This window comes from Homarus americanus, unplaced genomic scaffold (genome assembly GCF_018991925.1).
Source record: "Homarus americanus isolate GMGI-L3 unplaced genomic scaffold, GMGI_Hamer_2.0 scaffold11022, whole genome shotgun sequence".
Classification (NCBI taxonomy): Eukaryota; Metazoa; Arthropoda; class Malacostraca; order Decapoda; family Nephropidae; genus Homarus; species Homarus americanus.
The window spans coordinates 6884727-6909346 of NW_024737068.1; the positions used below are offsets into that span (position 1 = coordinate 6884727).

Genomic DNA, 24620 nt, shown 5'->3' on the forward strand with positions numbered 1-24620 from the left:
CACATATATATATATATATATATATATATATATAAAGAAAATTTCACTTAACGCGTCAATTGAACCAGAGGGTCCCAGGTTATGAAACTGCTAAGTGAATAACAGAACATATGGGATTAATTCCACAGAACCCAGCCCTAATTCCCCAAACTCCACTTTTGACTAATAAATAACTATGTTGTAGTAAAAAATTTATCTTAACTTTATGGTGGCATGAAAACAAGTAATATAGAAGAGGTTAGTTAGGGAAAGATAAAGGTTAACATAGGAAAAATAAAGAATAGGTTAAAAAACGAAAATTTTTATGAACACTAATGTAGTAGAAGAGATGGGTCGCATACGGGATGGAGGTTGTCTCTGAGGCAGAGGCAGATTACTGCCCCTCAGGTGAATCACCACTTAGTAGTCACCTAATAGTGAATCATTATCACTGTCACTTACAGTTGTCATGGCTTCCCTGACAAATCCTCAAAATTATTACTTCACTATCACTGGCTTTGGGCTGGCTGTGGTGGGTTGCGGGCGGAAGAACTATGTTTTGTTTGTTGACGGCTGGTTTGATGTTTTGGTGGTGTTGTTGTGGGGTGGGGTGGGTTGTGTGGGGTGGTTTTTTTTTTGTTAACTCTATGACACACTTAATATCACTATGACTTTAACTAGGTTCTTCGGAGAATGACGACCTTCTTCCTCCTCTTCACTGGCGGGTTCTTCTTCCAACATCTCGCCGGTCATCACTTCCAGGATCTCTGACATTCCATGATGTTCTTGTGGTGGTCTCGGAGAAGCCTTCTGCTAATAGTCTGGCGCAGCTTCTCTGGCGGGGTCCACTGTTACTGTAACAGTCTGAACCTGCACCAGTCACAGGTTCACTCCTCCTCTCACCTGGTATGCCATGCAACACATGTCTCCATTGCGACTTAATCGTAGAGTAATAGACAGCAGATCCTATGCTCACCAAGAAGTCTACAGCTTGTTTGACGTTAAACTTCTTCCAAAATTGTTGGATTTGAGAAGTTCTGAGTCGCCGCTTCTTGTTCCTTTTGTCCTCGCCGCTTTTACTCTCGCTGTCGGTGTCACCCAGCTTACGCAGAATCATCCTGGTGTTGGTAGAGTCGCTCAGGAGCGGAATTCCTTTGCCGAAAGATGCAGCTTAACGTTGCAGATCAACTCTGGTCCATAGGCTGGATTAATGACGGTGTTGGAGTGCGAAGGAAGACCACTTTTGATGCTTGGGGTGACGATCCAATAGTAGGGCGCAGTGTCCAGGGTAAGGTCAAGGAGCAACAAATGTTGAATGGAACATTCTGTTGCTCAAGAGAATTTCTGTAACAGCCAGAACAAAAAAGTTGTCAAACCAGAAGAGGGACAGAGAAGAGGACATCCACGCCTTTACGGCGGGTGCCAGGCCAGTGGACATTAAGCTTGTTCATGTCCATATTCTTAGGCGCATGGTTTATGGCTTTGTGAATCACCGATAACTTGGTTTACAGGTACCGGAGGTATTGGTGGTAAACAGGACGGTGATGCGCTCTGCATCTTCCGCCCCACTCTTGCTGTGCAGACTGACAACGGGTCTTGAAGGTAACTTTTTCCAGGTACAATTGATTCGCCCATGTTGAAACATTGGGTCGTCAGTGTACTGTCCTTCCTCCATAATCTCAATGTAAGCGGAGGAAAATCTTTAGGCCGTCGTGACGGTTGCTTTGGCTTCACCAACAATGTTGATGTTGGTGACCTTGTTCTCCTCTAAAACCTATGCAGCCAACCATGGAAGCATTGAAGGGTTTGGGCTCTGCAATTCCCAGTTTACGTGTCACTGCTGGCGTATAGCTCCGTGCGTATTTCGCACTGGCGCGTGTCCCGCCATGTTGCGTCGGCCTGGCGCGCAAATAACTCACCAGCAAGTTTTCACTTTTTGCCAGCACCCTGTTCTGGCAATACCTGTGCTGAAGCACTCTGCAGACTTTGGATTTTCATGTGCTCTTTTATCTGGCTGCATCCTTTATTGTCTGGTCGTGAGATTCGTTGTGGCATGTCGTGTATGAGATTCTACGGTTTTCTTTTCTCGATCTACTAATTTGGTATTTCAGTCGTAGGCTTAATGAGCGTCGGTTTTGTCTTAGTGCCGCTGGGTCCAGGTAAGGAAGGTTTTCTGGGTAGATCTGCGAAGCCATTTATGGAACAATGGCGCGTTAGCGGGGTGGCTTGAGGATGAAACTGCTGCTGCTAGGTCAGTGCGTCTCTTCCACTCCCTCTCCGGTATCGCCATAATACTTAAGCCAATACAGCTAGCAGCAGGGGGGGTAGGGGTGCATGGGCTAATCACAGTCCGGGATCGTTATATGGCGTCAGTGATAGCGCAATAAAAGACACTGCGAATTCCTGCAGCTTGCGCTGGCGGGAGGGAGGGTGAGGAGAGGCAGGCAGGCAGGCAGGAGGTGGTGGCGGGTTGGGTCAAAATCTAAAAATAGCATCTGAGCTGACGCCACTGCTGTTGTGGAAAAAATCCGTGTAGGTAAGTTAAAGCTTTGGCAAGGCACCGTAGGCAGCGGCGAAAGCGTTATATATATATATATATATATATATATATATATATATATATATATATATATATATATATATATATATATATATATATATATATATATATATATATATATATATATATATATATATATATATATATATATATATTTATATATATATGTATATATATGTTTAGTGTATATGTGTATTAGTATATATGGGATTGTGTTTTTATTGTGTTTATAGTATATATATATAGTTATATATATAGTGATTATTTATATATATATATATATATATATTATTATAGAAACCCTGACTTACGACGGGGTTAGGGATAAATCAGGTAGTAAGTCCGATATGGGTATTATTGATGTGGGTTTAAAAAAAAAAAAAAAAATTCAAAATTTTTTTTTTTTAATTTTTTTTAAAATCTACAATGAAATACAGTACACTAAACGTAAAAAAAATAATGAAGAATGGATATACAGTACAGTAAAAAGTAATAAATAATGAGGAATGGATACAGTGTGACTGAGCTACTACCTTTAAATGTATTAGCTGAATGTACACATGGCCCCTATAATTTTTATTTACAGGATACATGGAGACTTATATTAATTGGAAGAAGTTGGTGAAGAGGAGACAGGGCTGGGTGGGTCATCAATGTCGCTTTCTTCAGACAGGTTTATGTACTGTGGTAACTTGCTGGTTGAAGGTATTGGATCATCTTGAGGAGTGAAGAGGCAGCACTGGTGGGGCGTGAGGAGCCAGCACGGGGACTTCTTTTGAAATAGGTGTCCAATTTAGACTGCACAGTTTTTTTTCTTTTCAGCTATAAATTTCTGTAGTGAAGCAAGTAACTGGATCATTCTGTCAACTTTGCATAACGCTCATAATTTTTGATCCATGTCATCAAACATTTGCATTGCTTATTAATTGTAAGCGTAAATGCCTCTGCCATATGTTTCACTGAAAACTTTTTTGGGGGTGCAGGCTTCTTCTTCACATTTTGTCTTCTTCCTCTGCAACTTTCTTGCATCTAGTTCATCATCAAGATCCTCATATTGAGCTCTTTTCTGCTACACTTTCAACCAACTGTCCAACATCTTCAGTAGCATTTCAATTTCTAACCCAGCTGTTTACCCAAGTCCACTATCTTGTTACTAATATCCAAATAACTTCACTCTCTATTAAATCCTTTTGAAACTGTTCACATATTCAGGATTTTTCCATATTCCATTCATGCAATGTTTTGCAACCTGGATCCCATGCTGCACTTGAATACCTGGCATATGACAAAAATCGTTGTACTCCTTCCAAAACTGTTCGAGCTGCTTCACCTTCAGTAGCAGCAACAGCCTGAGCTTAAGGTCGTAGGCGTGAATAATATGCTTTAGTATTGGCAGAAATAGCACCTTGATTCATGGGTTAATAGACAGAGGAGGTGTTAGGTGGCATACACCACCTAACATCAGGTGCATGTCGCCCAGGTGGTGGTGTCCGGAGCATTATCCAAAATCAGTAAAATCTTGAATGGAATCCTTTTGTTGCACAATAATTTTAGTTCGTGGGAATGAAACAAGTCATGAACCAATCAAATAGTACTAGGGTCATCCAGGCTTTTCTTGTTATTGCGATAAAACACTGCAGTGTGTGCTTGCTGACATGTTTAAAAGCCCAGCTTTGAATGATAGGATCATGAAGGGCTTTAGCTTTGAAACCAGCAACATTCCTCTCAACAGAAGTGTAATTCTGTCCTTGAATGCCTTGAACTGGCATTTTTTGCCTTCAGGATGTATGTCCGTCAGGCATATGCTTCTTGCCATCAATCCAGTCTTATCCACATTGAATATTTGCTCTGGCAACAATTTCTTCTACAATCACATGATCTAACTCCTCCAAAAGCCGCAGGTGCAATCAACATCGGCACTAGCTGCCTCCACTCACCTTAACACTGTGTAGACTGTAGCAAGTAAATCTATATCAAACCACCCTTGACTTCCTGTAAAGGTTTGATCATTATTCATCTCCTGCCTGCTCCTTCAGGCTTTGGGAACAGGCTTGCTTTAGCCTGTATGGTTAGGAACACTATGGCACACGCTTTCTGCATCTGGTCTTTATCCATATCACTGTTAATTTTTCCATATCGTGATAGACCTTTTGCCTTTTCTTTTTTGTTATTATAGTTCCCTTTTTTATAGGTGTTGTTCTTTCACTACTTCATTTAACATGCCTTGTCCTTCAGAATAGTGGATATAGTCGAGTGTGAGAAAACCCAGGTCGCGGAGATTGTTGCTACTGTTTTTCCATTCATACTGTGTTATTATCTTCAGTTTCATCTTCAAAAGTAATTGCCTGTCTCCTTTTCCTTGGAGTACCACCAGCACTCTCACTTTACGCCTAGCCAGTCATTATAAAGTCAATTTAAATACAATAATAACGAAGTTCACAGCGCGACCAGTGAGTAGGATACGAGAAATAAACACAAACAAAGCGCTTCCACCAGCAGTGCAGCCACGAGGCGACTCCAAGACACCCTCGGATTAAACGTTTCGTATAGAAAACGCGCGGCTATTTGAAAAATTTGGTCCGGCGGTCGTAGTCAGATGTCTCAGAGTGGACGACGCCAGGTCAGCAGGTAGGTCAGAATAATATTGGATCGAAACAGATAGTCGTAAGTTATATATATATATATATATATATATATATATATATACACACAGTCAATCCTCACTTTACGTCCTACATTCCTCAAGTTTCATCGCCACGGGTATCTCTATGAGAACCTGTGATGCTCACATTCATGTGGGTGTACTCCTTTTACACGGGTGAAGTATAATTTTTTTTACTTGTTTCACCGACGGTAGCGATACGTATGACCCTTATGGACGTACGGTCAAAGCAGGTCGTAAGTACCAATGGACGTAAGTCCACGTAGTCGTAAGTCGGGGTCTATCTGTATACAGTCAACCCTCACTTTACGCGGTCCCACATTCCGCGTTTCCACGTTTACGCGGTGCCCTGCCAGAACCCAGGATGCTCACATTCCGCGGTGGGTGTACCCCTTTACACGGTGAAGTATAATTTTTTTATTTAGCTCATAAAATTCATACAAATTATCCGGCCAGAATATAATTTACATTGCTGGAATTCTTACAATTTGATGATCATTTTGAATATAAACATCATAGATTTTGCATTAGACATACAAATTTTAGATATAATGTTTACTCTTGAGTAAATATGTTATCTTTTGTGCAAAATATATGATATTTATATTCAAAATATTCCTGGTCTTACAAGGAATCCAGCAATGTCAATTATATTATCCTAACTTTAGTCTGATTTATTATTTATTACTAAAAAGGTAAACAGTCTGGTATTCCCACACATTTATCTAGTAGGGACGTTGGTGGGGGGAGGGAGGGAGGGACCGGCGACCGACCATCTGTTACCGTGTGAAGAATATTTTTTTTTTTATTAACTGAAGATTTTTATTTTAGCTCATAAAATTCATACAAATTACCCGGCCAGAATATAATTTACATTGCTGGAATTCTTACAATTTGATGATCATTTTGAATATAAACATCATATATTTTGCATTAGACATAAAATTTTTAGATAAAATGTTCACTCTGAGTAAGTATGTTATCTTTTGTGCAAAATATATGACGTTTATATTCAAAATATTCCTGGTTTTACAAGGAATCCAGCAATGTCAATTATATTATCCTAACTTTAATCTGAGGTATTATTTAATACAAAATGTTAAAATTTATTTTTTTCACCCACTCTTCTCTTGAAGGGAGGATTGGTGGGGGGTGGGGGGGAGGGTTGGGACTGACCACCGGTTGGAAGAGGGGGGGAGGCAAGGTGGGGTACTTTGATTGACAGATAGTGTCGTGAAGAATATTTTTTTTTTATTAACTGAAGATATTTGTTTTAGCTCATAAAATTCATACAAATTACCCGGCCAGAATATAATTTACATTGCTGGAATTCTTACAATTTGGTGATCATTTTGAATATAAACATCATATATTTTGCATTAGACGTACAAATTTTAGATGTAATGTTTAATCTGAGTAAATATGTGAAAAATATATGACATTTATATTCAAAATATTCCTGGTCTTACAAGGAATCCAGCAATGTCAATTATATTATCCTACCTTTAGTTTGAGGTATTATTTATTACTATACCTGGTTTTCCCCCAAAAATTTCTCAGAGGGAAGAGCCAGCAGTGTAGTGTGAGAGGGGGAGGGAGTCGTGTCCATTATTTGAATGGACATTAACTTGGTGACTGTATTTCTCTATTTCTCTTAAGTATTAATTGTGTGCATGTATCATCATAAAATTAAGATGTTATTTTTACTACAACATAGTTATGTGTCGTCAAAAAGTGGAGTTTGGGGATCGGTGTGGACTCCATTTCAATTAATCCCATATGTTATGTTATTCACTTTACGCGTTTCTCGCTTTCCGCGGTACCCTTTGGGTTACATTAACCGCGTAAAGTGAGGGTTAACTGTATATATATATATATATATATATATATATATATATATATATATATATATATATATATATATATATATATATATATATATATATATATATATATATATATATATATATATATATATATATATATATATATATACACACACACACATACACACGCACTACAACTCTTAAATCACTACAGTGGTCCCTCGGTTAAAGAACACAATTCATTCTGGAAGGTTGTTCGTTAACCGAAAATTTTGTTAGCCGAAACCATTGTTTCAATGGGATTTTGGGTAATTGGTTCCAGGTCACCGAAAATTACATACAAAATAAAAATAAATGCAGTAAAGTACACTTACTTTGAGGTGTGTATGTAGAAGGCTCCTGGTTGATGATGATGATGATGGGAATTAGAAGTGGGAGTGGAGGAGAAGGGAGAAGAAAAGGAAGTGGGGGTGGAAGAGAAATCACCCCATGCTTCATACCGTCATTTCACCCATAGAATTTTAAGTTCACTAGGTGTAATTCAAGATTATTTTCTTTAAATCAACACTCCACTGCCCTATATATTGTCAATATGTAAAGTAAATTTCAGAATGACCAATAATTGTACGGTAAAAACGTAAAAATAGTTTATGTTCAAGAGAGTCTCAAGCAAGATGTTACCTCTACTGATTAGAGATACAAACTGATGCCTGTTTGGTGAGTTGAGTGGCTGGTTGGCACACTAAAAACTAGTTTCCTGTACTTCAATTATGTTAAATAATTGTTAAAATGACTAAAAATTTTAATATAAAACTTTGAAAATTATTGAATAGTATAACCTTCTTGATATTTACTCAAATGGGAACGAATTTAAGCCCTAGAACCGATTACTGTATTGGCGGACTAATATTCCAGCTGGTGAGCAAGCGAAAACATGTTGAGAGGAATTCGTTAACCGAATTTTTTTCGTTAACCGAATTGATTATTCTTATGGAAGGTAATTCGTTAACCGAAATTTCGTTAACCGAGGCGTTCGTTAACTGAAGGACAACTGTACTGTGATGTGATACAGGAGATTAATTTTTATCTCTTCTGCAAAATATATGACGTTTATATTCAAATTATTCGCTGTCTTGCAAGGATTCCAGCAATGCAAATTATATTCTCCTAACTTTAGTCTGTGATATTATATAAGATAAAATCTGTAAGCCTAAAACCCTGGCTGGGCAGATGGGGGAGAGGGAGGGAGGGAGGGGTAGGTGAGGAGATTTGTTTGACAGTTGGTGCCGAAGATCTGATGTGTGTTTATTTATCAGTCCTAAAGAGTGACTACGCTTCTCTCTTATAAAATGCCAGTGAAATAACCTGGGAGAATATAATTTACATTGCTGGGATTCTTGTAAGATAGTGATTAATTTGAATATAAACAATCTATAATTTGCACTAGACATAAAAATTTTAGTACCGTAATCATTTAGTACAAGTACAGTACAGGTTTGCACTTAGGTCATTTATTTCTTTTATGTTTCTTTTAGTATGGTGTGTGCATGTAAATGGATGAAAATAAATGAAGAAATTTATGTAAATCTACCCAAAAATACAGTTGAAAAACTGTACATTATTAAAATGTACTACAGTAGACTAATGTACTAAAATTTTTATCTCTTGTGCAAAATATATGACGCTTATATTCAAATTATTTACAGTCTTGCAAGGATTCCAGCAATGCAAATTATATTTTCCTAACTTTAGTCTGTGATATTATATAAGATAAAAACTTAAAGCCTTGCTGAGAGGGGGGGGGGGGAAGGGGAGAAAAAAGTGACATGTTTGACAGTTGTTGCGAAGGTCTGCCGGAATTCTTATAAGATAGTGATTAATTTGAATGTAAACATGCTATAGTTTGCACTAGACAAAAATTTTAGTAATCATTTTGAACATTATTTTGATTACATGTACAGTACAGCTTTGCCCTTAGGACAGTGTATGCATGTAAATGAGTTTCAATAAATGAATAAAGTTACATAAATCAAGCCAAAAATATTAGTTGAAAAACTATATGTAGACAGAGCTTGGGTGGCTAAATTTTAGAATGACCAATAATTTTAATATGAAAAATGCAAAAATATTCAAGAACACAACCTTCTTGATATTTACTCCACTGGAAACAAATGTAAACATAGAACAGATTATGGGTATTGGCGGACTTGCCGTAAGGATTTCATTATTAAAAGTTTTGTTCGTTAACCGAATTGAAGATCCTTATGGGAGGTAATTCGTTAATCAAACCGTTCGTTAACCGAGGGACCACTGTACAGATAGACCCCGACTTACGACGGGGTTAGGGACCCAAATCCAGGTCGTAAGTCCGACATGGTCGTAAGTCCGACATAGATAAAAATTATTATTATTATTATTTTTTTTTTTTTTTTAATAAATAATCTACAATGAAATACAGTACAGTAAAAGTAATGAATAATGAGGAATGGATACAGTACAGTGAAAGTAATAAATAATAAGGAATGGTTACAGTGTGACTGAGCACTTACCTTTAATGTAGCCAGCTGAATGCACATGGGGCCCCCATAATTTTCTAATTATACATGGAGACTACATTAACTGGAAACGTTTCGGTATAGAAAATGCGTGTCATTTGAAGAAAAAAAAAAATTTTTTTTAATAAAAAATCTGAGGTGGTCGTAAGTCCCGACGGTCGTAAGTCGAAGCAGTCGTAAGTCGGGGTCTGTCTGTATATGAAATTGGTTTATACACTAGTATACGTATGTAGTACTCTTCTAGGCCCATTGCCTAGTATGCCCTCCTTTCTACAGTAGTTTTCTCAATACTTACTCTGCTATACACTTTCTCTGGAAGTCTTATTAGATGCAAAATCGGATCAAGTTCAAAAGTTGAAAAAAGCTAGAGAGTGTGTTTGAGTGTCAGTTTTCCGGTGATATTATGGAGATGTTTAGCTACCTCAAAATTTTCAGAGAGATTCTACTTTAGCGTCCCTTCCTTTGGAAGAAAATTGCAGGTTTATAATTTAGTGATAAATTCAGAGGTTCATATGCTGAATCTTCATCCTAATATTGTCAGGGTATTTATTTTATGTATTCCAGGTATCAGAGAAATTTTTGGCACAAGTGATGGGTCTGCTTGTGTCATCCCACTACCGTAACACACCAGATGACCTGCAGATACTGTCAGATGCTCCAGCACACCACCTCTTTGTGTTGCTGCCACCACAAGATGAAACAAAGGGGGATTCTCTACCACCAGTTATCTCTGTTGTTCAGGTATGATGAATTAAATTACCCAGAATACTCAACTACACACATCATCAGTTATTCTGTCTGCCTCATCACAGAGCCATATCATGTTATACTATAAACTATCTTCTACCTCATGTACAGGTATTTAGAAAAACTTAAAAACTATTGCCAAGGCACCTTAATCCTTCAATCTCTATGTACAGTCCTCCCAAAAAGTATGGTCAGATTTTACATTGGTACAATTTGAAACTAGATGAAATGCTATGATATGATCCCCAGTGCATCATCATAAGTTGGTGCACCTGCTCCCCATATCAGCAACAGCTAGAAATGGAGGTAGGATTGGGGGAGGCAATTGTCCTTGTATGGCATAATAGATGCTCCAATAGTATAACAAGAAATCTGTTAAGTTATTTATCAATGCATGTATCGTGCTGGGTAGAAGCAAGGTACTGTATATGGAAAAAGCCACTGGCTGATGATTACAATAATGCTGAAATATACTTTAAATGAAAGTGTTTCAGAACACCATTTCACTGTTACATCATTGTACTAATGGAGTTTCATTCATACTGAGTTTCACAATATGCCTACTCATTTTGTTCATGATATTACTGATTTATGAAGATTAACTCAGCAAAAAGTACTGATATTAGAGTGAACAGCTACAGCAATGTACAATAAATTGGTTTACATGGGATCTGCCATGTTACTGATATGTAAATTGCATTGGTTTAACACTGAAATAAGGTTTCAAATTAAGAGACTTGCAGGCAACAGAACCCCCTGTTCACTATAGAAAAAAAATTGGTTTTAAGTTTCAGTGGCAGCAGTTGTTTCATAGCACCTAATCCATTGTGATACTGTGGGTTCACTCACCCGAGTTCACCATACTATCTCGGGGTTACATATGCTCCCGTTGTGAGGGCCATGATAGCACCTCTCACATCATGCAATTACTCCCAAATAATTCCTCAATCCTTTGAATGTAAGATCCCGTTGATGACTGGCATGGCATTGGTACCCATTTACAACATCCACTCCAAGTCATGTAATATATGATCTGAAGCCCCAGAGGATTCATTTCATTTGAAAATGTATACTGTATACTCATTCATGCTCAAAAGTCACGGATGTAGAACTTCCAACCACTCAGAAACAGGTCGAGTAACATTTCATGGAAAGCCTCGAATCACTTTGACCTTATGGCTAATGATACTTTTTTGGGGGGGACTGTACCTCTCCTTATCAGACATCTGACGACATTGACTCTTAACATTGGAAAATAATTAGCAAAGAACATTAAAAAATTAGTAGTAAAAGTGCTAATACAGGGTATTAAGAAAATATGTAGAAGAATAAGTACAAAAGCTTGTTTATAGATGTACTTGGTATGAGGTATTGAAGGTAACAAATGAAGATGACTTCTATCTTTCTACCATCAGGTGGCACTAGAAGGAAAAATCTCCAAGTCTTCTGTGATGTCTGCCTTGACCCAAGGAGAGAAGCCTGCTGGAGACCTTATCCCCTGGACCATCAGTAATCAGTTCCAGAACTATGATTTCCCACAGTTGTCTGGAGCTCGCATTGTTCGCATTGCTACTCATCCTACTTTACAGGGAGTAAGTTGAAGAGTAGATAACTGCTCATAATGATGCTACTGTTTTTGTTTTTGTACATTTCAATATTTCTCTCCAGTGATTAGGGTTTTTTTTTCTCACTTTTAGGACACCTATAGCGCCATGGTTTTAGCGCAAGAGAAAGAGCTCTTGCGATGTTGCTGTGGATCAAGAGCAATCATATTTAATGCTGCAGATCTCTGTAGATATTAAAATACTCTCATAACAAACAAAATTTATATCTGAGATAGTGGATCATTATTGTCAGTTTTATTTACAGCTTACAAGCCATCACCAGTGATACCTGTTCATTGGTATACTACTGTATTATATATTTGACAGCATTGGTGTTTGCCACACAATCCTTTTATATCCTGTGGATCATCAGTAAGTAAGCTATAAGATACCCTTATTAGAACATCCTCCAACAGTCTCTGTTGGCCAGGAGGCTCTGACAGTCTGACATGTTCTAGCAGCAGGCTGTACTGTCCTGACGAACAATGTTCAGTAATTCATGTAATAACTCCACACACCTTTATAACCATGGTAGAATCATTGTGTTGGATGCCTTTTGCAATGATTTTGAGCCAGCAAGACTTACAGTTTACCAAGTTCCAATAATTAGAAACCAAATACAAGTGCTCTGTGCAACAAATCCTCAAGGTTCTTTGCTGCCATCCAGACCATCCACAGCCCTCCACTAGGCAGCCCTTGGAGGAATAGTTGTTAATCAACACTTAATGATTTCAATATACTGTACTGTGTATATAGTATGTCAAAAAGGTTTGTTGGGAGAAATGGTTAGATAATCCCTGATCAAACTACAGTCTGTTTGAAGGACAGGTAAGGAAACAGAGAGAGACAGAGAAAAGGAATTAAGTAAGAAAGTGACATGCTTCTGTAAAGTTAGAGTTTTGATCTTACTAGTTGTGTATAAGGTTGGGAAAATTAGCTTTAGGGGACAGTATTGTGATACAACTGTTGAAGAGATTGAATAGCATCAAGATTTCAGCCACCCAGTGTTGTGCCTGAAGAGGGCATACAGTACTTGTAAGAGTGAAAAATAAAAACACTTAAAACCTAAAGAGTAGCATAAAGCTTAGCAATTTGTGGTAGACTAGCAAATAAAATATGTTTTAAGCTTTAAATGAAACCAAAATATCATTTATGGAAGAAGATTAATCCCTTTCCTCTTCCCTGGACAGAGTGTGCAGGCAAGTAATGCCAATTGGCCTAGTCAGCAGCCAATATGAATGGGTTACTTTTATTCATCTATAGAATATTTCCATTGGCAACAAATTCCAAAGAACTCACATTTTACTGGAATATGATGTCATGTATAAATATATAACTGCTGAGTTTTCTTCATATTACTTCAGCGAGGTTATGGCAGCCATGCATTATCACAGCTGAACGACTACTACACCCGTGCAGCAGTGCATGCAGATTACACTGATACGCCAATGCCAGAGGCAACGCTTACCAACTTAGTACATGATGGTCAGGTCAGTTGCACTTTAATTGATTCTGGAAACTTGACATGATATTTTTCATCATTAACTAAAGAAGCCACAGTAAGGGAACATAATGTTATGACACAACTAAAGGTGCTAACTTGTACTGTATAGGAATTAGTGTCTGACCTATCTGGGAAACCAGAATAATACAATGAGAGAATATCTGAATGGAATTAATTTTATTCTAAACAGGTTGGCCTGCTGGAGGAGAAATTAGGGCCAAATGCACAGGCCTTGCCCTTGCTACAGTCATTGTCAGAACGACCATCCGAAGCATTGCATTACCTTGGCGTGTCATACGGTGCTACTCAACAACTCCTCACATTCTGGAAACGTGCTGGGTTCTCCCCTTTATATCTCAGGTCAGTATGAATTTACCATATTATTATGCATAATTAGATTTTTCTGACAGTTTTAACCCTTTTTTCAGGTAAGCTGTAAATGTATGGCAGCAACAGACTTGTTATGAGGCATTGGTGCCTTCCAGACATGGCACCAAGTTTTTAATATTTCCAGTGTCATGCCAGGCCTCAGCTTCACAACATGTCCCTTCTCCATGTTCTTATCACAGTGTGGGGAGAATTGCTATTCAGATATGGGTTGTAAAGAGCAATTAATTTGTAAGTTCAGGTGATATCACTAGAAACAGTGGTAGCTCGTAGAAGGGAACCAGGGGAATCAAAACTTTGAAGCCTGAATAATGTCATTGACTGTTATGACAGGAATATCCCAGTTATTGCAAGGGATGTTTTCCTAAAAGTCATTGCAAATAATGAATTTTTGAATATCAGGAAAAATTTTCCCATAAGGATTAATGGAAATAGGGGGGATGCATTCCCAGCCAGCAACTTTCACCACATATTTTTTTATATACATGTATATACTTCTCATTATCCGAGGCTATTAGGGACCAGGGTCTCGTGTTTTTTATTGCCTCTTGATTCCAAGGCTGATGGAGCCTGATGCAATAGTTTGTACGTTCGGAAATCCCATTTCTGTAAAACAATTGTCAGCCGTGAGTTTGCGGCACTGGCGTGGGGTGTGTTCTCTCTCCTCTTCCCCACCTGCTGAGACATTCTAGTGGTAGCACGATCCTGTGTATGTGTACATTATTTTGCATGCAATAATCTTTGTTTGTATTACCATATCTTTATTTCCAGTACATTCATTAATATTTTGCCAAAAAATGCAGATAAGGTGATTATATGGTGTTAACTATAATCCCTTGAACATTTTCAGTAATGATATTGTTAGTTATGATGTGCTTGAATATCTTATATCAAAATATTCAAATTTCATCAAAATCTAATGCCTCTAAGTATCTAAGGTGTTATTCATTTTTATGATTACTAATAATCATGATGAAGATTGTTTTTATCTGATTATGGTTTCATAATTCTGAGTATGTAAGCTTCAATTTGTTACAAGAATGATTGCACTGCTGCAATTAATTCAATAGATACAGTGAGTTCCATTTTCCAAAACTTTAATCACGTTTTCTGGTGTTGATCTTGTTTTGGCGCTTATGACACGCCTCATATGTTATGTCATAGTTATTGTGAACTTATCATCTTGTTTTGCACTGCGCTGATTTGTCTTAAGTAGCACTTTTAAAGGAGTTTATTGGTTAATTTAGATTTGCTACTCATTAGCTTGCTGGATATATATATTTTTTTTATTGTCAGAACCTGTACTTGCATAGGTGATAGCATGTATGTACAGTACAGTCTCTCCTCGACTTACGACATATTCGACTTACGACATATTCGACTTACGGTAACTCCGACATATGATGGCCATGGTCGTATAAAATATTTTTCACATTACGTATTTTCGAGTCCTGACGTTAGTGATCGTGCTGTGTATTGACAAAATTTTCGTTTGTAATTCCCTTTAAAATGGCTGGCAAGCGTAAAAGTGAGAGTTCTTGTGGTGCTGAGAAGAAAAAGAGACACTCATTTTAGAATGTATGTGTATTATTTTTGCCTTTCAACTTACGACCTGGTCGTCGGGGCGGAACCCTGTCGTAAGTCGAGGAGAGACTTAAAAAACAGTTATGAAATAAATTGATGATAAATTAATATAATTTCTTTGTTGATCTTTTACAACAGTCAGGTGTCAAACAGTGTGACTGGGGAACACACAGTCATTATGCTCAAAGTTTTAGGAGAGAATAAAGAAGCTCGGGCAGAGTCATGGCTGGCCGACCTTTGTTTCGACTTCAGAAAGAGACTTGTTACTCTTCTGGGATGTTCTTTTAAGAGTTATGACTGTAAATTTGCACTGAATATCTTAACCAACAACATTTACAAGATTAAAGGAGAAGGTAAGAATAAATGGAAGATGTCTCAATACTTGTGGAAGATGACTGACCTGATCTATGAAAGCATGTGTATGTATGAGTTCTTGCTGCATTTTGATATCACTGATTTTGAAATACTTAGGGAGCTTCAGCTCACTCTAACACCAGCTAATTATCTGCTCTGCATGATCTGGGAAGTAGAGTATTATTTACTTTAATGAGGATATTAAGGATAATCCCAATTACTGCACAAGTAGAAGCTCATTTTTTAAAGAAAAGACAATTCCAGTGTGATAATAATTTGAATGAGAGAACTAAAAGCTTTTTAAGAATACTGTACTGAATCATTGATCAATTTTTTTTTTTCTTTATTGTAAAGCCTCAAGCATAAGGAGATATATGTTTGGTTCCACAAGATGGCTTTGAACATTACCCTTAGTGTATCGTATTTTGTCCACTGACAGAGATTAATCTTAAATAAATATTGCTCAACATGTACAGTTCAATATTAGACCCATAATATTGTGAGAGTAATGATAACTTAAACTTATTTTTAAACTTCGTACTTTAAGCTGGGGAAGATATTTTTCATTTGCTACAACTCCCGTTTTTCTTTTTTGGTTCAGTCCCGAGCTTGTCTGAACTAGACTTACATCTTACTTCTGGAGACTTGCACCGGCTGGAGGAGTTTGTACGGCACCAGTGTGACGCGGCCCTCATAGCTGACATTGTGCCTGCCTTAGCTCGTCTCTACTTCCTCAAGAAGATACCAGATTTTAAACTGAAGCCTGTGCAAGCTGTGAGTGTTTTGGCAGAGTAGTGATCCTTATGTGTTTACTGCAGATTTTTTTTTACTTTGCGTCAGTGAAACTATAATATCATCTCCTACACTTGATCATGCTATTCATACTCAGGCACAGTGGCGGCTCGTGAAAAATAAAATGGAGGGACTGCAAGCCTCACACCGAGTCCCCACCAAACAATAAGCATGGAAAGCAGAATAAAGTATTTGCCTCGTCACAACCACAGAGCCATTCACATTTCTGATAAACACTGATGTTAAACTTGCGTGTATATTCTTTGTTCCTGCTTGTACTGTTCTGAAATTCCATGCTTATTGTTTGGTGGGGACTCGGTGTGAGGCTTGCAGTCCCTCCATTTTATTTTCTCACGAGCCGCCACTGCTCAGGCAGTCTACATCTGATTTACATCTGCAGGTATATTTCTTCATCACCAAGACATTATTTAATTTTCTTTCCACTATTTCTGTATTGCTCATATCTTTCATATTCAGTATCTTACTGCAGTATTTTGGTGTTTATATTCCTTATACAGTTATCTCTTGATAAGACTCAGTCTATTGTGGAAAAAGTTTATCATCTGTGTGCATTTTCCTCAGTCACTTCATAGATCACATTATGCAAGACATTTTCCAGTAATCTTGAATAAAGGCTACACAAGACTGATGAGCTGACACAAACCCATGCCAAAAATTTTCTTTTCTTTCTTCCATCGTTGGAAGAAAGAGGAAACCTGCACACATATCTTATAGTGTACTCTACTGTGTCAGCTCTCACACTTTTTCTAAGTCTTTCATTGTGTGTCAATCATGTTTAACAAGAATTACATCTTTTTACAGTTTTCTGTTAAAATTTAATCTCTTTGTCCTAGCAAATTAGCCAAGAAACTTGTCTTATCAGGGGATTACTGTTTACCCTTTTGTATTTTTATTAATCCCAATACTGTACTGTATTGTATTACATATCACTATACCTTTTAAGGTAATATTATATTTTGGTAATCCATTTTCATTGGATACTCAACATATGTTAGCACAGTACTTAGATTAATTTTTTTTCATGTTAATTACATTATAATATGAAGTATTTTTATTGAAATATTTTACAGTACAGTACTTTTTAAATGTCCCTTTTCAATGAGAAAATGTCTTTTGAGTGGACAGTTTACAAATTTCAACTAATGTTTAATGATGGAATTTACAATTACTAATGAATATCTTTTTCATGAAATCCATACACACACAACCACCCATCTTAATTATTAAAAGTGTATTTATTGCATCATTATTACATCCATGGATCATATTCTCTTAACTGTACACTCTGTAATTGTATTCAGGCCATTCTGTGTGGTACTGGAGTCCAGAGGAAGTCAGCCCAGACAGTTGCATCAGAGCTTGGTGTGGAGCGAAGCATTGTCATGAGCCAGATGCACGGCCTTATTACTGACCTCACAAAACAGATGGTAAGTACTGTTGTTAGTAAGACTGTTCTATTAGGGATACAGTAATATCCCTGTTAACCGGAATAATTGGTGCACAGTGTTTCTGTGTTTGAGAGATTTCCGGGTATTGAAATGAATTCTCTTATTCCTGAAAAAAAAAATCACACATCTACATAATTTTTCCAGGCATTGGTGAATGTTTCCACATCCAAACTATGCATCTGGCATGAAACAATGTTGTCATGGAGGTTTAACTGTAGTTGGACAGACACAGAGCTGTATGTGTTTATGGAAACACTACTGTACACATACAGTATATTGTAAATTCACAAAATATACTACTGTATACACTATACTGTACTCACTAGCAGATGCTGTTGTCTTGCACTTGTGATGTAGGCAGACCAAATGGTGATCTGATGATACAGGATGGCCTGCCTTTGTCCTGTATCATCTACTGTATCAGGTATTGTTAACTATCACACTCCTGTCCCCCCATAAAGAAGGTATTGTACATGCACCCCCTACACACTTGCCTTGATATAAGTAGGATGTGAAACATAAAGAAATTCATAAATGTGATACTTGGGATCTTTACTCTAAGTGTGAAAATAGGTGTAGCAGAAGTGTGTATAGCCAGGATTTCCTGTACTATGAATAAGAAATTATAAGGTAGGAAAAGATGGGGTACCTCACTAATATGAGATAATGAAGGGTATGGTTCCAAAAAAATACCTGCAAGACATTTGAGTGAGAATAGATATGGAGGAAGATAAAAGTAGGTGGCATGAGGAAATATTTCAGTAGCAGAATGTGGTGATAGGTGGAAATGGAGGAAGATGCAACCTTTGTGACCCTAAACCTTTTTATTACATAATTGGTGAATGTTTAAAAATTAACCCTTTCACGTTAACAACAATTGGGCAAACCTCACCCTCTCATTGGCCAATGATACAATTTGTGTCATACAAATTTGATTGCATCATTCAAACCTCACACACTTATTGCATTGGGTTTGGTCCTTTTGGTTTAATAAACCTCCAGGATTAATAACAACAAGTTTTTTAGGATCATTTGTTGGCTGTGAGTGATGCGATGATTCATGCTGTGCCCCATACAAACCAGCAGGGAGGTGTCTGGGAATTGTCAGTCATCAGTCAGCAAAAAGGTTAAATGTAAATAGACTATTCCATCTTCAAAACTATTTATGTAGCTACTAATGAGTGTTCAGGCCATTTAGATAGAGGTGCTTCAGTAGTGTGGCTGTAATTATTAACTCTGCCTCTATAATGCACCAAATTGTACTTATACAAAGTACAAGACTGGATTCCCTACTTGCATATTCATTTGTAAAATGAGTATCATACACTTTTGTCCCATAAGCATTCCTTGCCACTCAACTCCAGGACATGTTGCCTTTTAGTGACAGAAAGAAGTACAGTATAGTCTTCATTTACGCGGTCAATTGAACCCGTGGAGGTCCGTGTAAAACGAGAAACGCGTAAGCGAAATAACAGAACATATGGGATTAATTGAAATAGAGACTGGGCCGACCCCCAAACTACACTTTTTCCGACACAATACGTACGTTGTAGTAAAAATAACATCTTAATTTTATGATGGTATGCACACACAATTAATATTTAAGAGAAATATCAATAATATTAGGTTTTTTAACACATACGTCAGTAGAAAAGATGGCTGGGCACACGAGGATGGGGGGTTGGTTCCGAGGCAGAGGGCAGATTATTGGCCCTCACCTGTATCACTTGTATCAATTGTATCACTATCCACCACAGAGGCTTGCAGGGCCTCTTTGTCAAACCCTTCAAAGTCCATATCCTCACTATCACTGACTTGGGCCGGCTATGGTGGGTGGCGGGTGAAGAACTCGGTAATGTTTTGTTGACTTGGCGACCTTGTGCGCACCCTGCCCGCGCCGCTTCCCGCATAAATGATGGAATGAACCGTGTAAATAAAAATTGTTGGTCTGGCAAGGTGCCGCGTAAATGACCAAACGCGTAAACCAAATCCGCATAAATCGGGACTATACTGTAAATAAGTTGCCTCCATATTGTTAGGTTTTTGTAATTTCAGGATACAATTTATGTGATACAATTTATAGTGGAGTATTGGTTTTTAACATCCTCACAGAAAAGAGTGCGAGAGATTGCTGAGAAAAAGAGCCTGGAGAACTCTGAGGAAGATCTCGTAGTGGAACAATGTGTTATGGAAGACCTTACCCTCAGTATCAAGGAGAGTGCTCAGGTAAGCATACCTATACTGTACAGTACAATCATCCTATGAGGTGATGTCACAGTTTTCAGTATGATTAGTTTAGACAGTTGTATCTGGCAGCTTGGCAAGAGTGACTTATCACTAATTAGTGGGCTGGACGCAGTTATAGTAAGATGGTATATTGATGAACTGCTGAGCCAAATTTCTTGATACCTAACATTTTTTGGCATTCCCTCATATTTTTACAGGTTAAAGGTTCAAGGTAACAAAAGTAAAAGTACTATATCCCAATCCCATGCTTGAAAGGCGAAGAAAATGCGGGCAGGAAAAAAAAGGAACAGCCAATCCAAGGTGATATGGCAACACATGCCAATAACACTTATTTCTAGTGTATAATATTTTGCATGTGGCTTATTTCCTTGTTTAGAAGTTTCTTTATTTTTAAAACAATCTGAAAGACATTTGTTACTCTAAATTATTATTAGTTGAATAAGATTTCATAGAAGTTAGCAATATAACCAAGTTTTAACTTTTTTTTTTCATCCGTAATGAATGACCATTAAATGGGAATCTTTAATGTTTTATATTTTATTCTTGGGTGGTAAATAATACCTACCTCCAGAGAATAAATGACAATTAATTTTCTTATAACTACTAAGGGAAAAGGTATCAAGAAATGTTTATTTAAACATAATATATAGTGTATCTAAAGCTCAAAATTTTGGTTTGTGAATGTTTCCTGCCCCATGTCTTCGTCCATTGAGGTCGTAAATGCGGAGTACATTTCTTTCCATATTCATCAAAAACATGGCATAAAAGTGGTGAGTATGAGTATTATTTAAATTCATATTTTTTATTCGATACATTAGAACATAAGATTGGAGGAAAATGCAGCGGGCCTATTGGCCCATACTGGGCAGTCCCATTTACACCCAACCCCTATTGCTCATGTCCATCCAACCTATGTTTGAAGCTATCCAGCGTATTCGAGTTAATGATGATATTTGGTAACTCCTTTCAGCTTAACACAAATACTGTAATGTATGCTTTTTTATTTTTAGGTTCAGTTATAACTCTACAAATTATTCCAGAATGTCCCTGAGTGATAATCTCATACTGTCTGTCATATTATTTCATTTCAAATTATACTAAAATTTTTGCAACAGGATTTGTTTTTACAATATTCTTATGAAAAACTGCTTGAGCATTTATTAATTAATTTCTGATACTATTTTACTGAATTGTGTTCCATCTTGAAAAAATTCAAGCAAAAATAAAGCAAGTTTGGTAGTTGCCAGATACCACTTTCTGATTGAAAGTTTCTGGAAATTGTGACATCATTCATATTTTAGCTGTGGTCATTCCAGAAACAGTACAGTAATATGAAACAAGGGATACATTTTTTTCCTTATTATCTTCAAAAGCAAATTGAAACAACTTTTGTACTTTTTGATCACAGTACAGTAATCTGTAAACAAGTATTTTTAGATTAAATGTACTGTATATATTTTTTTATGATGTCTTCTGAGGATTTTGTATTACTTTTATTTTTTAATCTTCAAAAATTAAACTCCATTCATTACTTATATAAGATTTTTTTACAAATACATACACGGTATATCATAAAAGAATCAATACCTTAGTAACTGATGTATCCAATTCACTTGTTTTCACTTAGAAAATGAAAGCTCAAGAAGCAGATGCCAGAAAGAAGGTAACTCAACTCATTGACGTTACTCAGTTTGGGATCAAGACCAAAGAACAGGAGGTGAAGGCTCTAAGTGACAGGTAAGGTTGTTCTTTATCCCATTTGTAATTTTACTAAGTCTTATTTAATGGTTACTGTTGGTCTCCCATGTGATTGTGCATTGAGAGTTCAACACCATTGTGACTTACCCATGACACTCCATATTGCCTAGTTACATTTAAGGCTGTTTCTCTGATATGATATTGTTGTTATATAATTTTTGTGATCTACATGTCTTTTATTACAGCAAGAAGAGGAATAAATTGGTAAAAGAAGAGAAGAAGAAAAAATTGAAACTTACTTAATTACTGTACAGTACTTGTACTTGAAAATTTCAAAGATGTATTATATATATTTATAATAAATTTAATTGTTCTTGTTAATTGTATGTTTTTTGGTATCCTTTTTCATTAAACTACATTCTTTTACTCCTTGTAAGTCAATTGGTTTACATTCTTACTTAGTTTTCACTTGTGTTGCTTGTACGTACCTATTTTGCATCGTGAACACAAACAATTTCATTGCTTGCTGCCTAATTGCAGTTCCTCATGACTCTAGGTATTCCTCGACTGATGGACAACTTTTCAGGAACATAACACTTCTGTAACTTGAGGGGTGATGGATTTTTAACATATACCTGTACAGGTGCAAGGTGAATTCCTGTGTACAGTGTTTATCAAGAGTGATTCAGGCAATGCTAAGCAAATTAACATTGGTTTGTTTTAAAGTAATGCAAGAGGAAGTGAGACTACTGTCATGTCCTGAGAGTCATCAGGGACAAGATTAAGGAACTAACAGTTACCAGCTTTAGCACAGATCCTGAGTCTGTAAATTGGAAAGACGTGTGAGCAACTTCTCCAGATGCACAGATCCATGGATGAAACTTCCAAAGGGGTCAAGTTGTGGATCATAAGTTACAGGAGTAGGGTTTGGACCCACAGTACAGTACAAGACAGGAGGACCATAGGCATATATTTCCATCAATTCATCTCTTTCCCCTAAATGTTGACTGCAGACATCATGGATGCCTTAAACAACTTTGTATGAAAGGGGATGGAATCCTCACCTCTTATGAAGAATATATCCAGACCACCTGGCTTGAAATAATCTTGGCCCATGACATCTTAATCCCTCCATGGGAAATCCATCAGAACAAATAATGATGTTGAAGGATAACACCAGAGAATCAATGGGAAAGCTGGAAGACAGCTGCAGTTTTGGGTACTCATCAAGTTTTGTCAGCAATGAGGCTAAGCTGGTAACTTTCAATTCAAGCTATTCAATGAAGACAAGCTGCAGAGGTGCAGAGAAAGAAGCATCAAACTGCAGGGCCAAATCCACAAGTTGTAGGAAGAATATGAATCCAACACTGTTAACTTGCTGTTCTGTGAAGATTTGCTGTCATAATGTTACACCATCATAATTTGACAATGTACCTCCTATTAATGTGTATTACATATGGTATTGCAGAAGTATATTTTAATATATTTTGCAATTTTTTTTTCCAAAATATCTTTACAATCCATAATATGTCACTCTTAAATGCATATTTTGTAACATGTTTGATTTTTGTTTAACCCGCACTTGGTCGGGTTATTGATTGTTAAATGTCCCCTGGTTAACAAATTTTTTTTTTCTAAAAAAGTGCAGTTTGGTGTATACCGTAATACCTGAGAATAACACTAATTTTGGTTGTGCTCACCATTTTAAAGCTTCCATGCCAGTAGATTGGGGTGGGAGATGTGGAGTGCTTGGCTGATGGCATAATATTCCACGTTGTTCATCGAGTCATGTTTTATACTCTTGGACTTATATTTTCACTGTTCCCCTCACATAATTTGATCCCCTTTATCACTTATATGTGTCTCATATATTCAAACAGTGATAAGTGTATCAGTTACAAGTTTATTGCTTTACACTTGCATTGTTTACATTATGAACTGCCAACAACAAGTCTTACTACATATTACTTCAGTATTCACACATGTGGGACCCTGCAAACAAAAATATCTTTGTTTTCACCAAAGTTTCTTACATTTACAATAATTATATAAGTATTGCTCAAAGCAGGACATCAAGCACAGTGGAACAATCACACTTGCTGCCGCAATACCTAGTGTCTTTACACACTTTTTCATGTAGCACTGTGTTCGTGTATACGTGACATGATCTCTGGGCATATTTCTTAGCCTGTGTTGAGGGCAGCAAACTTGGGGAGTGTTGAGGAGGAAGTGGCTGGGTATGTGTGGGTGTAGTGGTAATCACCTCACTTCACTCTCCGTCTCTCATACCTTGCCTAACAGCATCATCTGACTTAGAAGAGGGTTTTGGAGGGACAGAGGTTGCTGAAACAGGCTGATGTGTCTAAAGTGGTTGCCATTTCTTATATTTTAAGTATATTTATCATTCTGGGCTATTTCAGACGCCACAGGAATTTTAAGAAGTCAGATTCATTGATCTACGTAATAGACACTCAGAGAAGGTCACTCGCGTATGTAAATCTATGAATTTAACCATTAACAGGTTAAGAATACATTCTGGTATTCATTAAATGTATGGTATAACTGCTATACAATATACATTCTATGAAGCAATTTGATCACAGTAGAGTCATTTTGGTCACAGTAATGGCCATTTTTGTTACAGTAGAGCTG

At 37.1% G+C, this 24620-nt stretch overlaps 1 protein-coding gene across 1 annotated transcript; it reads left to right on the forward strand.

The window, feature by feature from the left end:
• Positions 1-9843: 9843 nt before the first annotated feature.
• On the forward strand, positions 9844-22350 carry LOC121872929 (RNA cytidine acetyltransferase-like). The gene is made up of 10 exons (XM_042376059.1): positions 9844-10323; positions 11745-11921; positions 13298-13423; positions 13628-13797; positions 15547-15761; positions 16364-16536; positions 17877-18002; positions 20136-20249; positions 21898-22007; positions 22214-22350. Exons 1-10 carry the CDS (start codon positions 10174-10176, stop codon positions 22269-22271), a joined length of 1419 nt encoding a protein of 472 aa, XP_042231993.1. The 5' UTR covers positions 9844-10173; the 3' UTR covers positions 22272-22350.
• Positions 22351-24620: the final 2270 nt, after the last annotated feature.

Coding starts and splice junctions, on each gene's coding strand:
- LOC121872929 (XM_042376059.1), top strand. CDS start 10,174: ATGGGTCTGCTTGTGTCATCCCACTACCGTAACACACCAGATGACCTG. Junction 10,324..11,744: donor CAGTTATCTCTGTTGTTCAG/GTATGATGAATT, acceptor TTCTACCATCAG/GTGGCACTAGAAGGAAAAAT. Junction 22,008..22,213: donor GTGAAGGCTCTAAGTGACAG/GTAAGGTTGTTC, acceptor CTTTTATTACAG/CAAGAAGAGGAATAAATTGG.